The sequence below is a fragment of the Notechis scutatus genome, chromosome 6 (assembly GCF_049901735.1).
Source record: "Notechis scutatus isolate UNSWTSFEM ecotype Mainland chromosome 6, rNotScu1.2, whole genome shotgun sequence".
NCBI lineage: Eukaryota > Metazoa > Chordata > Lepidosauria > Squamata > Elapidae > Notechis > Notechis scutatus.
The window spans coordinates 60,777,762-60,792,175 of record NC_142014.1 but is presented as its reverse complement, the minus strand read 5'-3'; the positions used below and the strand labels follow the sequence as shown (position 1 = coordinate 60,792,175).

Below are 14,414 nucleotides of genomic sequence, written 5' to 3'. Positions count from 1 at the left end.
TAAAAGAAAAAGAGATGTAACATGTGCATGACAAGGTGCCCTGCTCAGTAATTTGGCACCTACATTGTGCACAACAACAGCTTCTGGTCCTGGCTCAAAGAGGAACCCCACACAGAGCACATTGACTTAAATGTGAAGCTACTAGTGCATGAACAACTGCAGCTGTAATAACATCCAGGAAAGAATGCAGTTGTATACCAACCAAAGGTGGCAATTGACACGCATAACCCCTGGGAGCTACTGAGACTTCCAATGGCAAGTATTACTTTTAAAACTTCAAATTACTACTGTATATTACAAATATAGGCAACCCCTTTTAGGTTAGCCCTATAAGGTGGACCACACTAAGAAACCAATACCATATAGGTCTAAAACTATTTTTATGAGAACAGCTATAATAATAGGATTCTGCAAGTCAGAATGTTTCCCTCTTCCTTATATTTGTGTGCATTGAGGAGCCTATCTGAGACATTTTCTGAAGTTTGTTGGAATCAACTTAAGCCACATGGGAAGCCATTCCTACCAGGAACATTCCTACTTAAGCCATTCCTACCAGGAACATGCCCCTGGTAAAAGATCTCACTATCCTTCAAAACTGTTCTTCATGCCCTCTACAATTTAGAATAGCTAAATTTTCCTGTTTCTGAATTCTAAAAATAAGTTGTTCTCCATTGTGATAGGATTTGATCTCAGTTTATTGGCCTTCATCCATCCATTTATCACACTGTCCTGACACTAATTCATATTCATTCATTCATTCATTCATATTCATTCTCTCTCTCTCTCTCTCTCTCTCTCTCTCTCTCTCTCTCTCTCTCTCTCTCTCTCTCTCTCTCTCTCTCTCTCCTTTCCTAATTTAGATGTTAGGATGTTGAAGTTTTAGTTTATTTTCTAAAGCATCTGTAAAACAGACAAGGAATAATGGATGGAAACTGAAAAAGGAGAAATTTAACCTGGAAATAAGGAGAAATTTTCTGACAGTGAGAACAATCAACCAATGGAACTTGGCAACTAAGGCTTGGTCAACCATGGCTGATTGAGGAATTCTGGGAGTTGAAGTCCACAAGTCTTAAAGTTGCCAAGTTTGGAGATCTCTGGAGTACAGTGACTATGACTTATTTTGCCTCCAAACCAGGCTTGAATCTAGATTGAAAAAGGTTGAGATAGTTGATGGACCCCAATAATGTATGATGTTGCAGAGAAACCATCCTCTTAAGCACCTTGTCCCCAAAGGGAGTGTTTGTAAGTGGGCCCAGAGAAGATTTCTTCAGGATTGGTTGATTACTGGCTGCTTTAGGTCAGGAATACTCTGGCATATCCAAGTTCTGGTGAAAATTCATTTATCAGTTCTTGAGCCATCAGTCAATCCCCATTGGCAAATTCATATAATTCATTTTATTTTATTCATATAATAAAATAGGTGGAGGTCAATGGAGAAGGTGGCATGTATAGGAAATCCCCAGGCTTCATATTAAAAGTTACAGTGTGGTCTGCCTAGAGTAATCCTTTGTCTTGTTTCTTGGTAATTTACAACCCCAGTTGCTGTGGGAAGGTTCCAAGGAATGGGATGTTTAAAGCATCAGCATCTTTTTTTCACTTATTTATTGAATAGTACAGATTGTGTCACCCTAGAAAAATTGGGGAAGAAAACATTTGGCTTATTTTTAAACCATGTACATCCCTGGGCTGCAGGGATGTAAGGAATATGTGCAGAATATATAAGGAAGCATGCAGGTCCGTAAGGGCCTACCATCCCTGTCCTACTGTTCCCATTTATTCATACTCATTTATTATATATATACTTATACTTGTTTATACTGATAAGTTTTTAGGTTATGTTCATACTTATACTTGTTTTCTCATACATGCTTAACAAACTAAACTACTGTAAATAAAATGGTCTTAAGATGTAATGACTAACAATCTCAGCTTGTTTCTAATGGTCAGCTATTTGGAATAGACCAGAATAGGAAACTGGCTCCATGGAAAAACTAGGATTTTATTGACATAGGCTATGATAACAGATTCTTACAGGCATAATTGTGCTTAACTGTACTTCACCTCCCTTTTTTTATTCTCTAGTAACTCAGAGAGGAGCCTGCCAGAGATTCCTATGAATGCTATCTTGTTTCCCAGGACTTAAGACACATTTCAGACCTCTTTGCTTATCTAACAGTCCTTGTGATTAATGTTTAGCCAGTTCATGATAAATTACAGAGCAATTAAGATAATAAAGGATTCTAACAGCCAATCATGTTTATATATCAAATACTTGCCAGTCATTCCTTGTCTTGTTTGTATTCTTGGGGTGCCAATACAAAAAAACCCTTAAAAGATTAATTTTAAAGACTACTTTGTCATCCAACCATATCTTAAGTTAAATGAAACCTTTTCTCAAAATCTCTCCATGTGGTATGAGAGGTGTTTGTTTGTTTGTGTGTATGTATGTATGTATGTATGTGTTGTGGCTCTGGGCTTGGATTCAGCTCCTGTGGCTTATATGAGTTCAAGTGAGGAGGACATGGCAGAAAAATATGAGCCGGCAGGGCTCAGTGATGGGAATAGTAACCAGGATGAGGAGATGGACGTGACAAAGGAAGACAGACCTGGTGTATTAGAATTGTCAGGACCTTTGACCTCCTCTGGTTCCTTATCTGATCAACAGCCGAGAATGGCTGACAGAGAAGTTTTGAGAGAGTCTTCTAGTGGAGATGAGAACTTGGAAAACTTGTGGTTAAATGTAAGGAACAGAAGACGATTAAGGAGGCAAACCCAGTTAGAACGAAGGAGGAGGGTGAGTCAATAATTAAGGAAATTAGCACGTTGCCTCAATGAGTATAAAAGGACACAGCTGGGCTGGAAAAATTTGCCAGGAACAAAGTGACTTATTGCGTGAAGACGATACAGCAGAAGCTCTGAGGCTTGAGATTTTTTGCCAGGACTGGTTTGCCAAACAGAGCAAAGATTGTTACTGTGGATTGTAATTTATGACAGCCGTTATCTTGTGAGACTTCTTTCTGTTTGATTTAATTTTGAAACGGCTGCTTTCTGTTTTGCTCGCTTGAATTTTGAAGGGGAGTCATAACATGTATGTATGTATGTATGTATGTGAGAGAGAGACCAAGATGATTTTAACAATTCACTTTTGTTTTGTGACTAAATCCAAGAACAAGCAGTTGAGTGGAGCAAAGTGTTGTCAACTACACATTTTATCTTTTACACTAGGTTGTGAATTTAAGTTTTATATAATGGAGTATCAGAGACAGAGAAGCAAATAGGCAGTTTTTGTCCTTAGTTTTATATTCATTTCTGAGTCTCAGCATGCTGTTTGAATATGTGATAGTACTATCACAATTATGAGACAGTTTCAATCATTTTTCCCAACAAGTAAAATACAAATCAACAGCAGACTTAGCAATTCTTATAGTGGTAAATTAAAGTTGGAATAATTTTATTCCTATGATGATAATAAAATCCTGGTTCATGCCTTATTTACCATTCAGATTTCTTTGGACATACTGATAATTTCAGAGTCATGGTTTATTAAGTGAGGAAAGTCTGACAATTGTTATGTGAATCGAGATGTTTTGCTTTTTAATTTTCCTAGGTTTTTTTTTAAAAAAGGAAGAATACCTAATCATATGATGGTGTACACCAGCAGAGTCAAATGATATATTGCGCTCAGAAGTAATTTCAGTGAATTCATCAGCATCCAAAATATAAGAGTGAAAGAAAAGGTGTGGCTTACAAATTTGTTGTAAACCAAATCACTGGTTCTAAAGATCATCTCAAATGGGCAAGTGAAGAAATGAGTGTTGTGAGACCATGATGCAAGGCTTGCCCTTTAGTATTGTGACATGTCTCTGGAGATTCTCAGTCATCCAGGTCATGGTTGTCCCAAATGTGCTTTTTCAAGAGGCAAGTAGACTTTCTGGTTTTTCTTGAAGACGTTTCACTTCTCATCCAAGAAGCTTCTTCAACTCTGACTGGATGGTGGGGAATGGAAGGATTTATACTCCTTGCAGACAGCTGGTCATTTGCATTCTTTTAGCGGGTCATTAAGGTCACTTGGAGGTTTATCTGTGTCATCAGGGTCACCTGAGTGGTGCAGATGGAGATAGATGATGTCATATCCTTTCCCCTGTGTTAAGAGAAGGCTGTTTAAGTTTGACAAAGATGGCCTCTTTGACCCCTCTTTCAAACCAGCAGTCTTCTCTGTCCAAAATGTGGACTTTGTTGTCTTCCCAAAAAATGGCCTTTGTCTTGTAAATGCAGGTGGACTGCTGAATCTAATCTTGGTGTGTTTGTTCTCCTATGTTGTGCCATGCACTTATGAAATGGTTGCTTTGTTTCCCCAGTGTACAGAACTGCACATAGCTCACTGCATTGTAATATCAGACTCATGTAGGGGAGGGATGAGGTTTCAATAAACTTTCACAATTCTTACTTCATCATTTTGACAAAATGGTTGGATTTTACACATGCCTCTAAATCTGTGTTTCTCTGCCTTAGCAATTTTAAGAGATGTGAACTTCAACCCCCAGCTTCTGGTTGGGGAATTCAGAGAGTTGAAGTCCATACCTCTTAAAGTTGCTAAGGTTAAGAAAGACTGCTCCAATTGTTGATGGGGTTATTTTTTAAAATGGATTGCAAAGGGAAAACAGCCTTTTTCCAACCTAGTACACACCAGAAGTGCTAGAAGCACATTTTCCAGAATTCTTAAACAGTAGAAGACTCAGTCCCAACACATCTGGAGAATAGGCAGAGTTTTTTTATTATGTTTGTCTCTGACAACACATTTGGTATCTAAAGTCCTAGTGTGGAAGTTCTGTATTCTTCCCGGCTCTTAATTCTCAAGGAAATGCTCACCAAGAAAAAGAATAGCAGAAACCTCAGAAGTTTCAGATTTCAGCATCGTTAATAGGAATCATTCTTCCTTCCTTTCTATTATGGTCTTGAAGGAGAATGGTGCAAAAAAAGAGCCAGAACCAGAGTAGAATTTGTTCTGGAATTCCACCCTAATAGGAAAAAGATGAAATCATTTTTTTTAGTTTTATTGTTTTTATCCCATTTTTCTCTGAACAAAAAAAAGTGGTTTACCAAAAAATGGAGAAAGAGTACAATAAAAATAGATTAAGATATCCTTCAATGGAACAAACTTTGAAGTGCATAAGAAATTAAAAAGGCTACAGTTTCCAACTACTCCATTGCTATTGGGACCACTTAAGAAAAGCACCTTGAATGGCATTATTGTTGTGGGCTAGTTTTTTTCTCAACTTTGCACCTAGCAAATATGTTAAACTATAACTCCAATCATACTCACTCAACATGGTTCTGGTCTAGGGCCCTATCAATTTTCAAAAGAAATTACCCATAATATCATGCATATTTATATGCACATTTCAACTATTCTTTGGGCGGTACATTGCAAACATTACAGGAAATGTGCATACCTTCCTGTTACTGTGGTTTGGGGTTTTTTTGGCTGGCTGAGAAGGAAACAGCTGTGCCTTAAAGTTCTTATACAACCACACTTACCAGTGAAGCCTGAGTGCATGTAGAAAGGCAGAAAGACCTTCCATGATGAGTAGAATTGCTATTGTCAGAGCAGCAAAAATGGCAAAGAGGACAAAAATCCCAATGAGTCCTATCCAGCCAGTCATTTTAAAGCCTATTGAAAACAGCAAGTTCCAAAGAACCTCTGAGAGCTCTGAAGAACATAAGAGGGGAAAAAATGCAAGAGAGAAACACACTTAAATATGCCTTGCATCAGTGGTGGGATTCAAATTTTTTTACTACCAGTTCTGTGGGCATGGCTTAGTGGGTGTGGCTTGGTGGCATAGCAAGGGAAGGTTACTGCAAAATCTCCATTCCCTCCCCACCTCAGTAACCTGCTTTCCAGCTCCATTCTTCTGTGCAGGGCAACAAAAGAAGACCCAGCCTATCAGCTGGGACTTGGGAGGCAGAGTATAGATGGGGGCAGGGCCAGTCAGAGGTGGGATTTGCCGGTTCTCCGAACTACTCAAAATTTCTGCTACCAGTTCTCTAGAACTGGTCAGAACCTGCTGAATACCACCTCTGCCTTGCATCCCAGAAGAACTTAGTGCTAAGCTGAATTCCAAGAAGCTTCAAGGTCATACCTCCATAGTCATTGGGAACAGAGTTGGCTCATGGGAGATTTTTTTAAGTAGGTGCCAAGTCTTAGGTTTAAGGCATTCGTTTCAGATCATGAAACTCCCATCCTCCCCAAAAGAATTAGGCTGATTTGGGAGTGGATGCAAAGAGGGCCTTAATGTACTCATTTCAGTCTTAAATCTTCAATTCCTACAGAGAAGGGACTCAAAATTTAAGTTCTATGCACCCTAGTGCATCTTGGTCTTGTTCTGTCTGACTAAAGGTCAAATATGGCAAACATCTGGCAAACATTGACAGAAGTGATACTCCTACCTAATTGTCCACAATTATGAAGATAGCAATTATGAGGATAGCAATTTTGAAGATAGCAATTATGACCATGGGATCACAGGCTGAATGGCATGTTCACAGGGACCATTTTATGTTTTTGATTCCTCCTATAGATGTCTCTGCACCACCACCCTTCCCTATCCCAATAAAATATTACAATGCTCTGGAAGAGCTCTAGAAACAGAGATCCGAGCAGCTTTTAAATAATTATCAGCTAGGAATAATATGCAAGTAGCCTGGGTTCGAATCCCAGAAGGGTATGGCTAGCTGACGAGAGCTAAATAGCTTGAAATAGATCTATACTAGTCTCCCTTTATTTCTTTGTTGGTAAAATATAAACACATATAACATCAACACAAAAAGAGTTTGTCGCGAAAGCGACTGCCTGCAAAGGCTCCTGGATTGGAGCTAAAAGCTAAATACATTACTAACATGGGCTGCATCCTGCCCATACCCTTTTATCTTTCTTGGTGATTTCAATCTACCTCATATTGACTGGACCCTAAATGATTGTACAACTGAAATCATACACACAACCTTCTACAATGCTACTACAAATCTGGGACTGGAACAACTAGTAACCAACAACACTAGACTAAACAACTGCCTCGATCTCATCTTCTGCAATAGTTTGAATTTAATTTACGGAATACAAACTAAAGAACCCTTTTCCAGTAGCGACCACAATATGATTGACTTTTGTCTCAACATACGTCCACACAAAAATCACCACAATGATGTAATTCCCAATTGTAACTTCAAAAAAGGCAACTATGATCTTATACACAACGATCTCTCATCCCTTGATTGGCAATCTCTATTGACTGGATGCAATACTGTTGAAGACCATTACAACATATTTTTACTTGAAGTCAAAAGAGTCATCAAACTATATGTACCAACAACAACTCCCAAAACAAAACAAAAAGCAGATTACCCATATCAATAAGGAAACTTCAATCCAAAAAGAGATCACTCTGGCGGAAAAACAAATCTGGTCACGTTGCCAATTTCAAAAACCGATACAAAAATTTATGCCACCAGATAAAGACCGAATGCACCAATTATCACATTAAACAAGAGGAAAACCTTCTAAGCACCAATTCCACCCGTGCTTTTTACAATTTTGTAAACAACAAACTAAAAGACTCAAGGTCCATCCCTCCCTTGATAGGACCTGATGGTAAAGACTGCAACGACGACACCATTAAAGCCAACATCTTTAACACATTCTTCGGCTCAGTATTTGTAAACAGCAATCGATCATGTCCAGAATTTCCTAGCCGTACCACAGATAACAACAATGATCTAATACATATCGATTTCACAGAAGACAATGTTGAAAAAGCACTACGCAACCTAAAACCATCTCTATCTATTGGACCGGATGGAATATGTGCCTACTTCTTAAGAAAGCTATGCACTGCCATAGCCAAACCTCTAAGCATAATCTTTGAAAAATCTTTCAGAACCAGCTCCTTGCCTAACCTATGGTCACAAGCCACAGTCATCCCCATCTTCAAAAGGGGAGACCCAAGCCTAGTTGAAAATTACAGGCCAATCTCCTTATGCTGCGTCACCTGTAAAGTCATGGAATCAATTATTAACCAATCCATCATCCTTCACTTAGAGACAAATAACCTACTCTCCAATAAACAATTTGGTTTCAGAAAAAACTATCCTGTAATCTGCAACTCTTACACTGCAAAAACATATGGACGACACAACTCGACCAGGGCAAAGCAATAGACGCAATCTACATAGACTTCTGTAAAGCCTTTGATTCAGTGGTACACGACAAACTACTCCTAAAAATAAAATCCTATGGTATCTCTGGACAACTGAATAACTGGATAGAAGCATTCCTGTCAAACAGACAACAAATGGTCAAAATCGGGAGCGTACTATCAAATCCAGTACCTGTCAATAGTGGTGTTCCCCAAGGCAGTGTTCTAGGACCAACTCTCTTCATACTCTACATAAACGACCTCTGTGATCATATTAAGAGCAATTGCGTTCTCTTCGCTGATGATGTAAAGCTGTTCAATACCACAGACAATACTGCTACCCTACAAAAAGATCTTGACTATGTATCAGAGTGGTCAAACAAATGGCAACTTCAAATCTCAACAAATAAATGCTCTGTCTTACATATTGGCAAAAAAATCAGAAAATAAAATACAAGCTGAATAGTCAAGATCTTGTTGATGACTCAAGCTCTGTAAAGGACCTTGGAATACTCACCTCTAATGATCTAAGTGCTAGAGCCCACTGCAACTACATAGCCAAAAAGGCATTAAGAGTTGTTAACCTAATCCTACGTAGCTTTTTCTCTGGTAATATCACACTACTAACCAGAGCATACAAAACATTTGCTAGACCAATACTCGAATACAGTTCATCAGTCTGGAACCCACACTACGTATCTGATATTAGCACAATTGAGAAAGTCCAGAAATATTTCACAAGAAGAGTTCTCCACTCCTCTACTCGTTGTAGAATACCTTATGCCACCAGACTTGAAATTCTAGAACTTGAAAACCTTGAATTACGCCGTCTTCGGTCTGACTTAAGCATGGTATATAAAATCATACATTGCAATGTCCTACCTGTCAATGAATACTTCAGCTTCAACCATAACAACACAAGAGCACACAATAGATACAAACTCAAAGTAAACCGCACCAAACTTGATTGCAGGAAATACGACTTCAGCAATAGAGTGGTCAATGTCTGGAATACTCTACCCGACTCTGTAGTTTCTTCCCCAAACCCCAAAAACTTTAACCTTAGACTGTCTACTATTGACCTCACCCCTTTCTTAAGAGGTCTGTAGGGGGCGTGCATAAGCGCACCAACGTGCCTACCGTCCCTGTCCTATTGTTTCTCTTATTCTTTTATTTTTCTTATATGTACCCATTTCATGTATTCACAACTATGTATACATTTATACTTATTATCTTGTAAACAATTGGCAAATCAAATAAATAAATAAAAAATAAATAAATAAAAGATGAAATTGGAAGCAGTATACTCCATCCCATATTTGGGTAGACCAGGTTGTCCTGATAGACCGGTTTTCCCGGAAAAACACTTATCAGGAAGGACATAATTCCTACAACTAGGAACATGGAATAAAATTGCCAAGAACCAAAGTGCAGAAATATCTTTGGGGAAAAAATTGACAGAATCACAACAGAGCTCAAGGTAATCCAATTTGGTCCTAATCTGCAAACTTTAAGTGGACTCAACATTTTCCAGTTTTAATTTTACATTGCTTAGTGCTTTGCAGCTGCTCCCTCACTTCCCGGAACTGATGCAAGTTTTCTTTGTCATTGTGACTAAACTAGATGAAGTCTAGATCCCTGGACCAGTGCTTTCCTACAACTGCAACATCGAGGTACATTTCAAGGGCAATGTTACAACAAACCTCTCTACTTGTGACCTTAAAAGAAGGACCTAATTGGTATCTTGAAGGAATCAGCAAACTATAAAAACATAATTAAAATCTTTGGTTGAAAAGGTTACAACCCTGATGAAAAGAGATTATTCAGAATCTTCTCTAACCTGGTGCTATCCAACTTCCATCACGCCCATCTAGCATAATCAATGTCCATGATGCCTGGGGAACTACAACACAAACCATCAGTGGGCACAAGGTTGGTGAAGGCTGTTCTGAGTGGATACCAAATATGGCCCAACCAACTATTTCTCATAGCAATAGCACTTAGACTTATATACTGCTTCACAGTGCTTTACAGCCCTCTCTAAGCAACTTACAGAATTAGCATATTGCCCCCAACAATCTGGGTCCTCATTTTACCGACCTTGGAAGAATGGAAAGCTGATTCAATCTTGAGCAGGTGAGATTTGAACTGCCAAATTGCAGTCAGATGGCAGATAGCAGAAGTAGCCTGCAGTACTGCATTCTAACCACTGCACCAACATGGCTCTTATAGGCAAGAGGATCAGTAGCTGCAAACTCACGTGCATGAGCCAAGCTAAGTGCCCAAAGCCGGAGATAGGAAGCTGTATTGGAAATGCAACCCAAGCAATATTCAATGGTGTGGATTGCCTGGTGCACGCAGATGTCTCCAAAGTTGAACTGCAATAAAGTTTTTAGGGGGAAAAAAAAGAAAATAAGGTTAAATACTCCTATAGAGTTTTGCATTTCTATTGTACTGCAATTAAGTGGAACTTGATTTAGCTATTTTTCAATTTTATTATTATTTTTATTATATTTTCCTATTGATTTCAGTCAGTTTATTCTAAACACCACTAAATCTAGAAACAGTAGATGGATGCTAAACAGCACTACATCTAGAAACTTAAATGAGTTCTAAATAAATTGTAAATGAGTTCCATGGACCGCCAAAAAGTTTTAAGCATTTCCCCCTTTCTCTTCACATACACACTACCACCAAATTATACTACATTTGTTGAGCTATTGCACTGTCCCTTTCTTTAAATCTTCCAACTCCTACATCTTACTTCTTCATGGTCATGGCCTCCATGGCCTCCACCGCTATCAACTTCTTGGTTTGTTTTCTCAGAGTTGTTGGAGTCCATGATCTCTACTTCGATATCACCAGTAGGACTTTCTGACAGACTTGATGAAGCCAACTTAAGAGAAATCAACAGAGACTGATTATCAGCATTCAGTAATAATCCTTTGGGTTCCCAACATGCATGCCCTTCCTGGAATCATGGGAGAGCTTCTGCTAGCCAGTGAAGACAGATTTGGGATTATGTTCTGATTTGGTGTAAGATACCTCCCTATAATTCACACTACAAATACTATATGACCTATTGTATTCTAGCCAACTCTGATCACAACCTTCTGTACTCGTTTCTATGTACTGGGTCACATACAATGCAGAATATTTTGGCTTGCTCTGACTGGAATGTATGCAAGTCATAATTTATGTTCCAAACACACAAGCAAGCCATGGTTTCTGCAGTTCCCCTATCTTCTCTGCTCTTTTGTAGTAGCAGTTTTTTAAAAAATGGAATAAAATCATGTCACAGTTATTGGTTTAGATGTAACATTTTAAAAAGTTTCCCCAGTTCTTATTGTTTGCAAACTGGCAGACATCAGACATCCTGTTCATACATCAGATCCTGATTTGGCAGTTATTCACAATGGTATTTAATGGTATTTGTTCAGATACTTATGACCTTGACCCAATTATGATAGATTGAATACTATATTGTGACATTATGTCTGAGCCTGTACAAGTTTAACTCTTTCTATTGAAAAAAATCAGAAGTTTTCCTAAGAGGAAGAAAGATTCCAACTTGACAGGATAGAGTAGGTTCAGCAAAGGGTAAAAAGAAGAAATCTGAAGTATGAAAAAAATGATTTTTTAAAATCATTCTCAGGAATGTTCAGGAATAGAATAGAATAGAATAGCAGAGTTGGAAGGGACCTTGGAGGTCTTCTAGTCCAACCCCCTGCTTAGGCAGGAAACCCTACACCACTTCAGACAAATGGTTATCTAATGTCTTCTTAAAAACTTCCAGTGTTGGAGCATTTACAACTTCTGCAAGCAAGTTGTTCCACTGATTAATTGTTCTAACTGTCAGGAAATTTATCCTTAGTTCTAAGTTGCTTCTCTCCTTGATTAGTTTCCACCCATTGCTTCTTGTCCTGCCCTTTGGAGAATAGCTTGACTCCCTCTTCTTTGTGGCAGTGCCTGAGATATTGGAACACTGCTTTCAGGTCTCCCCTAGTCCTTCTTTTCATTAGACTAGACATACCCAGTTCCTGCAACCGTTCTTCACCATTCTTCATATGTTTTAGCCTCCAGTCCCCTATCATCTTTGTTGCTGTGGGGAAAAAAACAAGGCTCTACCTGCATTTAGGCAAGAATGCCTAAATGCACAGGTATAAAATAAGTGATACCTGGTCAACAGCAGTAATTGCAAGGGGGATCTAGTTGTTCTGGTGCACAGCCACTTACGTGTGAGCCAGCAGTGGCAAAAAAGCCAGTGCATCAGCAGAGCGATAGTATCACTTTATACTGCACTAGTAAGACCACATTTGGAATACTGTATCCAGTTCTGGTCACCACGATACAAAAAAGATTTTGAGGCTCTAGAAAGAGTACAGAGAAGAGCAACAAAGACGATGAGGTATGTGGAGGCTAACCCATACAACTAACACTTGTGGGAACTAAGTATGTCTATTTTAGAAAGAGAAGGACTAGAGTGGCATGATAGCTGTCTTCCAATACTTGAGGGCAGGGGTGGGGTTCAAATTTTTTAACAACTGGTTCTGTGGGCATGTCTTAGTTGGTGACATGGCTTGGTGGTCATGTGACTGGGTGGGCGTGGCTTGGTGGTCATGTTATTGTATGGGTGTGGCCAACTCAGCATCACTCACATCGAGGCACGCATCTCCTCGCCTGGCCTCTCATGACTGTGGGGATGCTGCAACAGTCGTAAATGTGAAAAACGGTCATAAGTCACTTTTTTCAGTGCCATTGTAACTTTGAATGGTCACTCCACACAAGCAAAGCACCAGCAAAGGAGGGAAAAAGAAAACTCCAGAGAAGTTCCTGAGACAGGAAGTCTAGTCCTGCCAAGAATGTAATAAGGGTTAATGGAGAGGCAGTTTCTGTAAGCAACACCAGAATGTTTCCTTCCTGCCTTCCTTACAGGATTAGGCCAGTAATTTCTTTTAACAACCGGTTCTCTGAACTAATTAGAATGTTAACAACTGGTTCTAGCGAATAGGTGCAAACTGGTAGAATCCCACCCCTGCTTGAGGGGCTTTTGCAGAGAAGAGAGGGTCAATCTATTCTCCAAAGCACCTGAGGGCAAGATAAGAAGTAATAAGTGGAAGTTCATTAAAGAGAATTCCAATCTAGAACTAAAGGGAAACTTCCTTACAGTGAGAATAATTAATCAGTAAAATGGCTTCCCTCCAGAAGTTGTGTGTGCTCCATCACTGGAGGTTTTCAAGAAAAAGAGATTAGAGAATCATTTGTCCAGAGGGTCTCCTGCTTGAGCAAGGTGTTGGACAAAACCCCCTTCCAACCCTGTTATTCTATGTTCTAATATAAGGAGTTACCTAGATTTCATTTAAATATAAAAGAAAAACTTCCCGAGGATAAGATTTGGACAACAGTGGAACAATTTTCTTACAGAAGCTGTGGGTTCCTCACCTCTGAAAGTTTTTAAGAACAGGATTGATTTTCACCTGTCATTGATTACTTAATCTGTTTTTCCCCGGACAGTGCAAAAGGTTGGCTTGCAAGGTTCTTGCGATGCTTTCCAACTGTACAATTCAATGTTTCTATGACATTTTTGCCCCCGTCTTCTGTCTTTATTTATTTGGCAATCCCTTGGCAGAAGAGACCTTTTTCCTTACCCTATTCTGAGCTTTCTGGTGCTTGGCTCGGATAATAAAAGGCTGAATCAGAAGCATCCAAGGTATGGCAATCAAGGCGAAAATGACCAGGAAAGTTTGAACTTCTTGCTAGGGGAAAAGAAAGAATTGATACTATCATACAACGCTCTAACCCAAATAAACCCAACTAATCAACAAACCACATCTAAAGAAATAATGGCTGGTGCAACATGTGAAATCTTTCCATATCAAAGATTTGCAGGCTCCAGCCTTCTTTTACACCTATTAATAATTACTTGAAAGACATTTCTGTTTCCCTAAAATCATATGATACTTCTATGAGAAAACCAGAATGATCTGGCTGCAGCTAATTGCATGAGTGTTTCTTACTGAAGTGTGATTTTATTTGCAGAAAAGTATCAGATGGGGAACCTTTACTCACAATGTGGCCGGAATATTTAAATGCCCAGCTGGGCCTTATGCCATATTTTCATACAAAAATAGCTTCTATATGGTATGAGAGTTGCGCTAAGCTATCATGGTTTGTTGAACAAGCAGACAAAAGATACCTTGCTACAACTGGGATGCAAAAATC

General features: G+C 39.0%; 1 protein-coding gene across 1 annotated transcript in view; it reads right to left on the bottom strand.

The window, feature by feature from the left end:
• Positions 1–4,794: 4,794 nt before the first annotated feature.
• Positions 4,795–14,414, bottom strand: part of ATP6V0A4 (ATPase H+ transporting V0 subunit a4) — a 39,517-nt gene continuing 29,897 nt past the window's right edge. The window contains exons 16-20 of the mRNA XM_026693386.2: positions 13,841–13,948; positions 10,957–11,088; positions 10,453–10,570; positions 5,539–5,710; positions 4,795–5,018 (exon numbers count right to left, since the gene is read on the bottom strand). Of these exons, the coding sequence (XP_026549171.1) occupies positions 4,928–5,018; positions 5,539–5,710; positions 10,453–10,570; positions 10,957–11,088; positions 13,841–13,948 (621 nt within the window). The 3' untranslated portion in view covers positions 4,795–4,927. The remainder of the gene's footprint in view (positions 5,019–5,538; positions 5,711–10,452; positions 10,571–10,956; positions 11,089–13,840; positions 13,949–14,414) is intronic.